Source organism: Cavia porcellus, unplaced genomic scaffold (genome assembly GCF_034190915.1).
Source record: "Cavia porcellus strain 051 isolate PalLab524CR breed Dunkin Hartley unplaced genomic scaffold, mCavPor4.1 scaffold_16, whole genome shotgun sequence".
Taxonomy (NCBI): Eukaryota; Metazoa; Chordata; class Mammalia; order Rodentia; family Caviidae; genus Cavia; species Cavia porcellus.
In genome coordinates this window covers 19,463,754-19,476,669 of record NW_026947499.1, presented here as the reverse complement: position 1 = coordinate 19,476,669, position 12,916 = coordinate 19,463,754, and the positions used below count along the sequence as shown (strand labels likewise).

Genomic DNA, 12,916 nt, shown 5'->3' with positions numbered 1-12,916 from the left:
GGAAAGTTTAACCACCAAGTATTCTCATCGTTTCTTACCAAGCCACTCTGCAAAATATCAGCGAAGATCATAAACCAATTTGCTACAAACAGGCAGACACTACCAGGTATGACTCAACTCCTGATCTCTAGCTTGTCACTGAATAAAAACAAAACAGAGCACCGTTGGCATCTTGATCAAACCTTTTCCACCCTCTCCCACCCTCCCAGTGCTGGTTGTGAAGGACTGAAAGTGTTTCCAGAGAGCTGGATTTAACTGTGAGGTCACGCGCTGTGGCTGCATGCAAATCGGAGGGCCAGGACTTGCACTTAGGAGAATCTGCTCAGTTGACACAAAGTTAACAGTAAGAGAGTGTGCAAAACAGTGAAATGCTAGGATTTCACCAGAAGAGACTATTTCTATCAACAATTTCTTTTTTATTTTTGCCTACCCTGATGGGTTCAGTAGTGTTTCCACCATGTTCCCAGGTAAACTGGCTTCCGCACTCAAGCATGGTGTTTCTGAAAAGGAACTACCCCAGCAAGGGTTCGAGCTACTGTGCAGCAGACAAGCCAGCTCCCATCTTCCTGCCCTAACCCTTCCCAAGAGAGACACAGCTGGCTGGCAGGGAGATCACAACTGAAACTAGTCTTTCTCAGAAAGAGAAACTGAAATGAACAGCTTTAAATTATTATACAAGTGGGCCGGGATATAGGTCAGCGGCACAGTGCCTGCCTGGCAAGCGCAACATCCTGAGTTCAATTCCCCATTCCAAAAAGAAAAAAAAGAAAGAAAAAAAAGAAAAAGAAATCAATCAATCAATACATAAATTACCAGGGATTTCAGTGGCATAAGCACCTGCCTAGCAAACGTGAGTGAGGTTGTGAGTTTGATCCCCTGTACCGAAAAAACAAACAAACAAACACACAACAAAACAAAACATATATAAATCTACAAGGATACTCACCTGTCCATCCCTGGCGGTTTTCTTTAGTCACATCTGCTTTATGTCGGAGCAAGACTCGTGCAGATTCTAAATGTCCCAAAGACACTGCAAGGTGCAGTAATGTTCTGCCTCGTGGATCCAGAGCCTCCACATTCTGTGAAGGAAACATTGGCATTTATATAATTCTTATAATTATATAAGAACATGAAGATGTTATTGAGAACTACATTAAGCATAAAAAGTAAAAGGCAGTATTTTAATTAATTATGGAAACATATAGGTCTGGCAAGTGTAAGGTCCTGAGATCAATTCCCAGCACAAAAAAAGAGAAAAAAAAGGGCCAGGGATATAGCTCAGAGGCACAGTGCCTGCCAGGGAAGCATGTGGTCCTGAGTTCGACTCCAAGTACCAAAAAAAGAAAGAAAGAAAGAAAAGAAAGATGCAAAGAGGTATGTGTGCATGTGGGCATAGTTGAATTATGAAGGCCAGGAGTGATGGTGCATGCCTGTAATCCCAGTCATTGGGAGGCTGAGGCAGGAGAATTACTGTGAGTTTAAAGCCAGTCTGGGCTATAAAGTGAGTTCAAAGCCAGCCTGAGCTGCACAGCAAGACCCTGTCTAAAAAAAAAAAAAAAAAAAAAAAAAATCTAGGGTGACCAATTAAGACTGTAGTTACTGAACTCCTTTTTTTTTTTTTATTTTGAGCCAGGGTCTCACCATGCAGTTCGGACTGGCCGGGAACTCACTTTGTGCTGGCATTATAGGTGTGTGTCATCAGGCTCAGGTCTAAATCCCTTTTTTTTTTTCATTAAAAAAATGCTAAAGCTGTGAGCTCCTTCTTCTATAAAGTTAAGTACCCAATAAATACATATGGCTGCCAGGCGTGGTGGCTCACGCCTGTAATCCCAGCACTCGGGAGGCTGAGGCAGAAGAATCGTTGCGAGTTTGAGACCAGCCTGGGCTACAAAGTGAGCTCAAAGCCAGCCTGAGCTGCACAGAGAGACCCGGTCTCAAAAAGACAAAAAAAATATATATATATATATATATGGCCATATGCCTCCGATCATACGACACAACCTGAGGCTCTCAACAGCACTCTGCGCCTAGGATTTCATGACAAGCAACTGCCTTCCCACACAATATGGGGGATTTCTCAAGCACATATCAGCATTCAAGTCTAGAACAGGAAGTACAGACAGAACTTTAATCAAAACTGAAAGCACACAGAAGATAATTTGGAGCAGAATAAAAGTTACACCCTGTAGCTGGATTTGCACCAAACACCTCTTTCATGAATCCTGCTGGGTTCCAAGCCCTCTGAAGGAACATACACAGCATCTGCCTGTCTGCCTGACAAGCACACGATGGCGAGGTACATACGTGGGTACTTCTGTAGAGAAACGTAACGACACACTCTATTTCCAATCCTTCCTTCGGGGTTTCTTTCCTGCACTACACAGACAGGCTTGCTTTTATCTCTTCATTGCTATGCTGCTTTCAAGGCCTCCTTTCAGCATCGTATCTCCGCAGCCAAGCAGCAGTTTCTCTGCTGCTTTTAAGTCTCAATGGCTGGATACAACCTGAGAAACAGGTTTCTGAAGGTTCTTCCGAGGACACACTGGACTGCCACAAGGCTTTTAGAACACAAATCCTTTTACTATGCCATAACATTTCTTGTGAAATGTGTTTTATCTTGGTTTGGGATGCTAGAGGTTATGCAGGACTATCTGCAATTTGCAAAGACTGACACAACATGACACTTAAGAACATAAATGCCCATCAACTGAGAAATGGATAAAAAAGATGTGGTATTTTTATACAATGGAGTACTATTCAGCCATAAAGAAGGATAAGCTTGAGACTTTTATAGGTAAATGGATGCAACTTGAGACCATACTCATAAGTGAAATAAATCAGACACCCATGTGTAAACATCATATTGTCTCACTAATGTGAGAGGCTGAAACAATATATATATATACATAGATAGATAGATAGATACACACATATATACAAAATACGCAATGTATATATTATTGTTACCCCCTAATTTTTTTTGTCTTTTTCATTTTTATCGGTACTGGGGATCTAACTCACGACTGCCTGCTTGCAAGGCAGGCACTTATGCCGCTGAGCTAAATCCCCAGCCCCACCCCCTAATTATTGTATTTTAAAATTTTTTTTTTTTTTTGTACCAGGGATTGAACACACAACCTTGTACAGGCACTGTGCTGCTGAGCTATATCTCCAGTCCTGGGCTTCCCCCCTCGCCCTTTAAAATAAAATATATTTGAAAATAAAAAAATAAAATAAAAATACTGCATTGAGGGCCGGGGATATAACTTAGTGGCACAGTGCCTGCCTTGTAAGAATGAGATTGTGAATTTGATCCCTGGTACCAAAAAAGATTTTTTTAAAACCTTGCATTGGAACCCAATATTTTGTAAAATTAATGAATAGTAATGAAATATTTTTTTTTAAAGGGAGGTACAAGGGAGTATGGGTTAACCACCACAACCCAATAGCTATTAAACTTCCCTGTTTTGCTGAAATTTTATCAAGGCTATTATGTACTGAAGATAAGAAATGTTACCAAGGAATAACACAAGTGCTTTACAATACTCTGGTAGCTGAACACAAAGCGTCCTAGACCAGCTGAAGACCTCACTGTTCTCCTTGGTCCTGAAATCCAGCAGCTCCCCCACCCCATCCACGGAGGACACACTGCAAGACCCCCCACAGAAGCCTGAAACTAATGATAGTACTAAATCATGCACATGGACACCAAGACAAATGCTTTTTCTATGCATACACTTACGATGAAGTCAAGAATCTTCACCTTTGTATTTAAAGAAAGCACTTCACAATTTCTCACTGACATAGCTATTTCCCAACTTCAATACTCTTGTGCTGTGGGGACATTACTAAATAAGAGACACTTGGAACACAAGCAATGTGATACTCTACCAGTAGAGGTGATAACCAAAGTGACCACTATGGTAAGTGACTAAGGGGTAGTTGGCATATATAGCATGGATATATTGGACAAAGGGATGCTTCATGTCTCAACAGGACAAGGAAGGACAGTGTAAGAATTCATCATGCTACACAGAATGATGCACAATTTAAAACTTGTGAATTTAGCTCCTTCCTGTAAGTCAGCACCCTATACAGGCCACAGGGAAGAGAACTACATGCCAGCCCTTTCCTGGAGGTTGGCGCCATTTGCAGGCCATGGGGAGGAGAACCAGAAGCCAGCCCCTTCCTGTGAGTCAGTGCCATTCACAGGTCACAGGGAGGAGAACAAGAAGTCAGACCCTTTCTGTGAGTGGGTGCCATTCACAAGCTATGAGCAAGGGAACAGATGCTCGTCCTTTCCTGTGAGTTGGTATCACTCACACGCCATGAGGAAGAGAGCGAGATGCCAGCCCCTTCTGGTGCACGGATTAGGAGACAAGAGGAGCCAAGCTCCCTGCAACCCTTGCCACTGCCCTGTAAGCAACCAGCTGACTGGGAGAAACACAGGCTGAGATGACAGCTATTGAAGTAAAATACAACGTAATGCTTGTAGTGTTGTGTTTCACTGACTGCAGGCCTAAACCAATAGTCTGATCATCTATTTAGAGGATAACAATATACAATATAGTACCCATCGGGTATCTCCTTCTGAAGGTGATAACCTTTGCTAATTCCCTATTATCTTGTTTTAAAGTCCCATATTGTTTTCATTGTTTTGGTTTTATTCTATTTTGTCTTGTTTGATTTTATTATATCTGATGGCATAAGCAGCTATTTCAAAGATAACGAGATATATTGTGGACCATTTTGGATTTACTATTATCTTGTTTTGAAGTCCTATACTGTGTTCACAGTTTTGTTTTTATTGGTACTATTCTGTTCTGTTTTGGTTTCAGATTTTTTTTGTGTGTGTGTCTTTTTCTTTTTTATCGGTACCGGGGATCAAACTCACGACTGCCTGCTTGCAAGGCAGGTGCTTATGCTGCTGAGCTAAATCCCCAGCCCCTTCTGTTCTGTTTTGATTTTACTATGTCTGAAGGTATGGGTAGCTATTTTGAAGACAACAAGAGGCATTATGGTAGTCATTGTTGATTTCATATTATCTTGCTTGAAATCCTGTATCACTTACACTGTTTTGTTTTGATTGGCTTTATTTTGTTTTATTTTGCTTGGTTTTATTTTCTTTAAAATAAAAATAATTTAAAAAAATAAAACTCATGAATTCTTTAACATTTTCAGATTGTAGTTGGTCATGGTTCACCAAGTCCTCCTCTTGTCTCCTAATCCGTGCACCGTTCACCAATAGTAAGAGTAACTATTGTCTTAAGTCCTGGAACATGATCCACATTATGTCCAAATGATTCCTTGTCTCTTCCTAAGGGTATGGCTTATCTACTGCACCAAAGAGGTTGAGAATTCCAAAAGATAGGGTCCTAATATTGTAGTTTCTAGTTTCTGTTACTCTATCACTAACTTACATTAAGTAAATGTTTTCTTTAAAAGAACAAGGCTATGAAATACTATGCTTCCCAGAAGATAAGATCTACTTGGAAAATAATCAGCTTTGAAAACTAGAGAGCTAAAACATCATTCCCCATCAGCCTATCCTTGTCTTACCTGCCTTAGAGAGTACTTGCCACTGAGCAAGAGAACATTTAGGAATAAAATGGACAAAAGAAATACAAAGCTTTGTACTCTGAAAACTGTAACACTTCTTTTGTTTGTTTTTGGGTGTGTGTGTGTGTGTGTGTATGTATGTGTGTGTGTGTGTATGAGAGAGAGGGCGGGGGGGGGGACAGGAACTCAATATATACTTTCAGGCTACGTAGCCCAGGCTGGCTGAGAGGCTGTGAAATTGAGGGAATCCTCCTGCCTCAGCTTCCCAGGTGCTGGTATTACTGCCATAAAGCATGTTGCAATGAATTAAATCACAATCTAAATAAATGTAGAAATATCCTACATTCATTGTTCTGAAGACTATTAAGATGGCAATACTTTCCAAACTGAGGTTTAGATTGAATTCCCAGCCTTTTGGAAAAACTGATCCTAAAATTTATATGGAAATGCAAAGAACACAGAATCATCATCATAAAAAGCAAGGCATCTGGGCATGGTGACACACACCTGTAATCCCAGCACTTGGGAGGCTGAAGCAGGAAGATCAGGATCACTGCAAGTTCAAGGCCAGTCTGGGCTACATAGCAAGACCCTGTCTCAAAAAAACCAAAAAATAAAATAAAATAAAATGCAAGTCAAAAATCAAGGACTCACACTTCCAAATTTCAAAACTTCTTACACAAAGCTATAACAATTAAGACAGTTGTACTGGCATAAGAGTCACCTTGTCAATGGAGTAAAACTTAAAGAGTCCTGAAAAAAACTCCCACATTTGTGGATAATAAATTTTCGACAAGGGTGTCAGAACTGGGAAAAATATAGTCCTTTCAACAAATGATCCTTGAACAACTGGACATTCACATGCAAAATAATAAAGTTTCATATATATTACACATAAAAATTAGCTCAAAATATATCACAGGGGCTGAGAATTTAGCTCAGTGGCATAAGTGCCTGCCTAGTGAGCATGAGGTCCAGAGTTCGACCCCAGGTACCAAAAATAAAAAAAAAAAAAGAAAAGAAAAGAAAAAGAAAATCATAAACTCAAATGTAAAAGCCAAAATGATTAAAAACTATCAAAATAAAACAGGAGTACATTTTCATGACCACAGCGTAGGTACAGCCTTCTTAGCTATACTAGAAGATTACATAACAAAAGTAAGATAAGTTGGATTTCACCAAAATTAGAAACTTTATGTTTCAAATGATACCATGGAGAAAGCAAAAAGGTAACCCATAGAATGTGGGAAATTATTAAGATATCATACTATGGTCTAGTAACCAGAATGTATGAAAACCATTATAGTTCAATAATAAGTAAAATAACTCAACTTTAAAATTGACAAAGAATTTGTATAGCTATTTCTTCAAAAAAGGCATGCAAGTGAACAAAAAGTACCTTAAACATTTATACAAATCATTAGGGAAGTTGAGTCGGCTGGGACAGAGGAGGAGAACCAGAAACCAAGTTCCCCCAGGAGCCAGCAAAAGAGACCTTGACTAGGGGAGAACCAGGACTCCACAGCCCACCATGAACCGGCAGAAATTGCACCAGCCAGGGACCCCTGCCAGAAAGCAACCAGCTCATTTGGAAGAACACAGGCTGAGATTATAGCAACTGAAAAAACAATTTAAGGCTTGCATTAGTTGATTGACTTTGCAGGTCTAAAGCCTGCAACTATTCACAGAGAATAACGAGAAGCATTATGATTGTCACTGTTAATTTCCTTTTACCTTGTTTTGAAGTCCTGTATTGCTTTCATTATTTTATTTTGTTTGATTTTATTATGTTGGATGGTACGGACAGTTATTTTGAAGATAACAAGATATATTAGAGTAGCCATTGTTGATGTCCTACTATCTTGTTTTGAAGCCCTGTATTGTGCTCATGGTTTTGTTTTTTTTTTTTTTTTTTTTTTTTTTTTGTCTGATGGTATGGGCAGCTATTGTGAAGATAACAAGAGGCATTATGGTAACCATTGTTGATTTCCTATTATCTTGTTTTGAAGTTCTGTATCATTTTCATTGTTTTGATTGGTTTTATTCTGTTTCGTTTGGCTTGGTTTTAGTCTCTTTAAAATAAAAAATAATCATCAGGGAATTTCAAATTAAAGCCAAAGGAGGTATCATTGCAAATTCACTAGAATGGTTACAATCTAACAGAGGAACAAGTGTCGACAAGGACATGGAGAAATAGGAACCCTTGGGAATATAAAATAGTGCAGAACTAAGAAAACGATTGTTCCTCAAAAAATTAAATATACAATGACCATATGATCTAGTAATTCCTCTCCATGGCATACATACAAGAGAAATTGAAATGTATACTGGGTAAAAACTTAGTAACAAATGTGCATAGCAGCACTATTCACAAAAAATAAAATGTAGAAAAAACTCAAATGTTCACCAAGTGACAAATGGGCAAACAAAATGTAGTACATCCATACAATGGAATATTAATCAGTCACAAAAAGGAATGAAGAACTAATACATGAGGCAAAGTGAAAGAAATCAGGTATTACATGATTCTTTTCTTTTCTTTGTACTGGGAATCACTCGGGACCCCGTGCTTGCCAGACAGGCACTGTGCCGCTGAGTTACACTACCAGACCTGTACGATTCTTTTTATATGAAATGTCCAAAGTAGGCAAATCTATAAAGAAAGTATATTGGTGGCTGCCTGAGGCTGAAAGAGTTGGGGAAATGAAGAACTGCTAGGGATTTGGGATTTCTTTTTGGGGTGTTGGAAATGTTCCAGAATTTGACAGAAGTGATGGTTATATAACTCAGTGAATATATTAAAAATCATTAGTATACTTTAAGTGGGTAGATTAAATGATGAGTGAACCATGTCTTAATAAAGATGCTGGAAAAAATAGTTTTATGCAATACATAAAACTACTATCCATCTACTGTTTTACCATTTGACAGGTTGCTTAATTTCTTGTGAACTTCAATTTGCTCACATGTAAAGTGAGAACGATTAAAAAAAAAAAACCCTTCCCTTATAGTTAGTTGTTACAAGTGTGATGCCTGAACTTGGCACAATGCTTGACACCCCAGTGAGCACTAAGAAGAATTAGCTCTTATTAGCATACACCCACATATGGAGTTTCATATTAACTGTCACTCTTTCTAAAAGTTCAAATTTCATTACAGTTAATAGTGGGACTTAGGCTCACCAATTAATGCTTTGTTCAGAGGGCCCTAGGCTTTCAACACAACTGCAATTTGCTTTCCAAGTTGATCATTTAGGTTTTTTCCTTTAGGCTTCTTTAGCAATGTGCTGTAGCAAATTAAAAATGCCCTCCCCTTTACCGTAATTATGAATGTCTCAAAAGACGTCAAGGACTGAGATTTCTGCACATCTTCCTTCCTGCTTGCTGGCTTAAACTCATTTATTTTTCTTGCTCAAAAGTCTTTTTACCACCCTGCTGTCCTCTGCAGACAGCAAATGGCTGAGCTCTAAGAGCAAACTGCAGAGCCAAACAGAGCAGGTCCCATTTCCAGCTTCCTCACCAGCCTCAGGGACCACACAGTAAGTGCTCTGTAAACCGTCACTGCTACCTCTGGGGCCTCCAGCAAGAGGCTGCTAACCCGCTCTTCCTTTTGCTCAACTAATACCCTACCTCCTCTTCACTCGTAGACTGCTGTGGCCCTCTATGGCTGCGCCCCTTCCTCAAGTCAGTGGGAAAGGTATACACAGGCCAGTTTCCCAAGGAGAACCCAAGTCCCATGGCCAAGGGGAAATACCCCAAGAGGAGCCTCCAGGTGCGTCATCTTGGATGGCTCACAACTGGCTTTCAGCCAGTGAGCACCAACTTGAAAGTGTGCCCAGTGGCCTCAACTGGCCTGAAACCGTGTGCAGAACCTCAAGGTGCTTGCCTGTCAGGCCGTGGGTATTGCTGCTCCCTAGAATATACTCCTCCTCTTGCCTGGTGTGCTTTTATCTACTGGGTTTTAAAAAGGGCAGGTATAAGCCAAGCGTGGTGGCAGATGTTTGTAATCCCAGAACTTGGGAGGCTGAAGCAGGAGGATCATTGTGAGTTCAAAGCTAGCCTGGGCTACACAGTGAGTTCAAGGTCACCTTTAACCATATAATGAAATCTTGCCTCAAAAAAGATCAAATAATAATAATATAAAAAAATCAAAAAAATAAAAAGAGCCTGTGTTCCTACAGTAGTGGTGGCAGACCTATGGCACGCATTCCACAGCAGGTTGTTGGTATCACTGAAAGCTCTAAAAGGTTCAGCATCACTGGTCTAGTCAGGGCTCATCTGCCACCTCCGCCCCACTTGGTCTCAGAGTCTTCTCTGAGCTGTCTAAGACACATGGATTCATCTTGCATTTGTCCCTGTAAATGCTCATTCATTTCCCCCACATCATTAAGAAGGTCAAAGGACTTTAACAGACCTCTTCAACAAAATGACATAAGCACAACACAAATAGCTTTAACTTCAACAACTAAGTTCAAGGCCCCACTGACCATGAAAAAGCTGATGGGTTAACAGGCACTTTACCGAGTGCTTTTCTTGGGTTAAGTGTTGGAGGCTGAAATCTCATAGTTGGCAGAGTTACACCAACACTGGCTATTAGCAAGACTGCAGGCTTGGGGCTGAAACATATGCTTATCCTCTTTGTCTGGATAAATTCAATTCTTACTGTGCTGCAGCAGTTCCTGGAACAAAATTAAATTCTTACAGCTACCAGTGTGCTGCTTTAAGTCTCACACATGTGATGGAAGGAGTAAAGTGGACAGCAGAAACTCACTGGCAGACAAAACACTACCAGTTACAGTAGTTTTTTTCTTAATTATATAACCGATATATGTTCCTTATAGAAAAACTGGAGCATACATAAAAGAAGCTAAATCCCCAGATTTATAAATGATGATCATAATAAAAACAGCAGGAGCTACTGTTAGATAGTATTATGTTATCTACCATGCAACTGTACTTTCAGATAGATTACATCTTCCTGTATTTTTCACAATCCTGAAATGGAGACATTTTTACCAAAATAATAGCAGAGAGATTAAGAATACATTATTTGCAGCCAGGTATGGTGGCATGTATTTTTTTCCCAGCACTTGGGTAACTGGGAAAGAATTGGTACAAGTGGGTATCCTTGGCTACGAAACGAGTTCAGGGCCAGCCTAAACTACATAAGACTGCCAAAACCAAACAAGACACAAAAAAACTAAGGAAAAAACCCCACAGGATTTGTGTGAGTCTGACTTTCTGGGCTCAAATCACAGCTCAGGCACTAATTTACCATGCCTAGAGCTTCTCTTCACCTTGGTTTCCTCATCTGTAAGATGGATTCCAGTGGCAACTTCCCCAGAAAAGAGGTGCGAGAATTAAATCTAAGACTGCAATGTAAAGCATATTAGCACTGTACCTCATAAGAGTGAGTGTCCAGTGTCACTCACCCCAACCTCACAAGTGATAAAACAAGCAAAGGTAAGTACATCTCCAAGCTCACAACTTCAGCAGCATTAGTGCTGGCCATTAAACCCCATGGTCTCAAGGCCACAGACGTACACAGCAGAGGATCCAGATACACATGTAGGCAACAGAATGTTTCCTGCTATGTATTTTAATGTTGTTTAATGTTTTAATGATACCAAATATGAATTTCATGACCCTGAAACAGTTACATAATTGGGAGGGACCTGCAAATAATGAAAACGCAAAGTGCCCCATATTCAAAAACAGTTAAGAATTTCAAGATAATGACAGAAGAGCATCAACTAAACACAGAGTCCAGTAGAACTGCCAGATTTGGGTTTCTTCAATGGCCAAGTTTCAAGTGTGAAGTTAGATTATGTGTTCTTTTTTTTTTTTTTTTTTTTTTTTTTTATTTAAGAGGAAAAAGAGAAAAACACAAAACAGAACAAAGCAGTGTAAGGTTACACATAATACATAACTACAAAAAAAAACATAACAGTAAGAAATCACCTGTTAATAGATTATGTGTTCTGACAGCAGAAGTTTCCCCAGATGTTTTTGATGAATACACGTTACTTGTCTCCTAGGTAAATGGTATACAGTAAGATAAAGTGATCCACAGTAGTAACTCAGTAAGTCAAAGCTAAAAACTTAGCTAATATGGGCATTATGGATCTAAAATATATTCCAGAAAAGTCTGCTGCAAGATTTTAACCTCCAAACTCTAATCACAAACGTTCTTAAATTTTTCAAGGTAAAAAGCACCAACAGCTTTCAATGAATACCTTTATCTCAGTTTGCAGAAAAAAAGAACTATGTCACACTTTGGATTATAAACCAAGACTCTGTTTGTCCTTATCTTAGCAAACATTTAACCTCTACCGCCAATGAATAGAAAGTCCATTATTTTCATAAATTAGAATAGAAAGAATACAGTTTAGTGATGAAACTTTTTAATAAAGGGGATTTTAACTCGATGACTTTGTATTTTCTCTCAATGTTGCACAAACTAGTCAGACACATCACTGAGAAATATAGCTGCAAATAGCAGACAAGAACTCTACAAAACAGAACCAGTCATTTTAAAAATGTTCTGCATGAGACCCACCAATATGGCTAAGAGTAAAATGGTAGACAGTGTCTCTGAGCCATGTCTAGTAATCGGGGATTAAGTCATCAGGCATACTGGGATACCTAATGGTGAATCATTTTGTCTGTGTCATGTCTAATACTTCCTTAATTCTTAAGTAATTACATACCAGTTAATTAAGAAGAATGACACTTAAAAAACTGTTAAATCTGAAGTTCTTTTTGAAATTAAAGAAATTGATAACCAATTTAAATACAGCACGTTGCAAGCACACACTTAGCAGAAACTGTTCACACACTGGGATGCTGACCTTCCTCAATTTTTGCCAACCAAAAAGAACCAATACTCTGTTTCCTCTGACATTTCTCAACAACTACAGAGTCAATTTTGAGCTGTTTAAAAGTAGTCTTTATACACTGAATAAAATGAATGAAGCCAAGCATACAATCACACCAGATATGAAGACCAATTACAAATCCTTATTCTATTTGCTAAATCTGTTAGTTTGTAACTTGAGGGTACCAATACTTTCTAGTTGCTGGGATGTCAAAGCAAGGCTTTTCATTTCACTATGACATTTAGAGCCAAATAATTCTTTGTTGTGGGTGGCTGCCTCATCTATCATAGAATGTCAAGCTGCATCCCTGCCCTCTCTACCCACTAGATGCCAGGGCTACCCACTCCTCACTTAACACAATCAAAAATGTCTCCATGCATTGCCAGTGGAAACATGGGTAGAGGCCTCCAATTGGGAACCAAAACTTTAAAGAGATGGTAAAAAATAAAAGACAAAGAATCAAAGGACTTTAGAAAGACA

At 39.2% G+C, this 12,916-nt stretch overlaps 1 protein-coding gene across 5 annotated transcripts in view; it reads right to left on the bottom strand.

The window, feature by feature from the left end:
* Positions 1–12,916, bottom strand: part of Ankrd13a (ankyrin repeat domain 13A) — a 36,831-nt gene that overhangs the window by 22,860 nt on the left and 1,055 nt on the right. For 4 of the 5 annotated variants that reach the window (XM_063225843.1, XM_063225845.1, XM_013141905.3 and 1 more), the window contains exon 2: positions 947–1,079. In XM_063225843.1, coding sequence (XP_063081913.1) covers positions 947–1,079 — 133 coding nt within the window. Of the gene's footprint in view, positions 1–946; positions 1,080–6,066; positions 6,152–12,916 lie in introns of all 5 variants that reach the window. The other variant, XM_063225846.1, reaches the window with a different exon arrangement.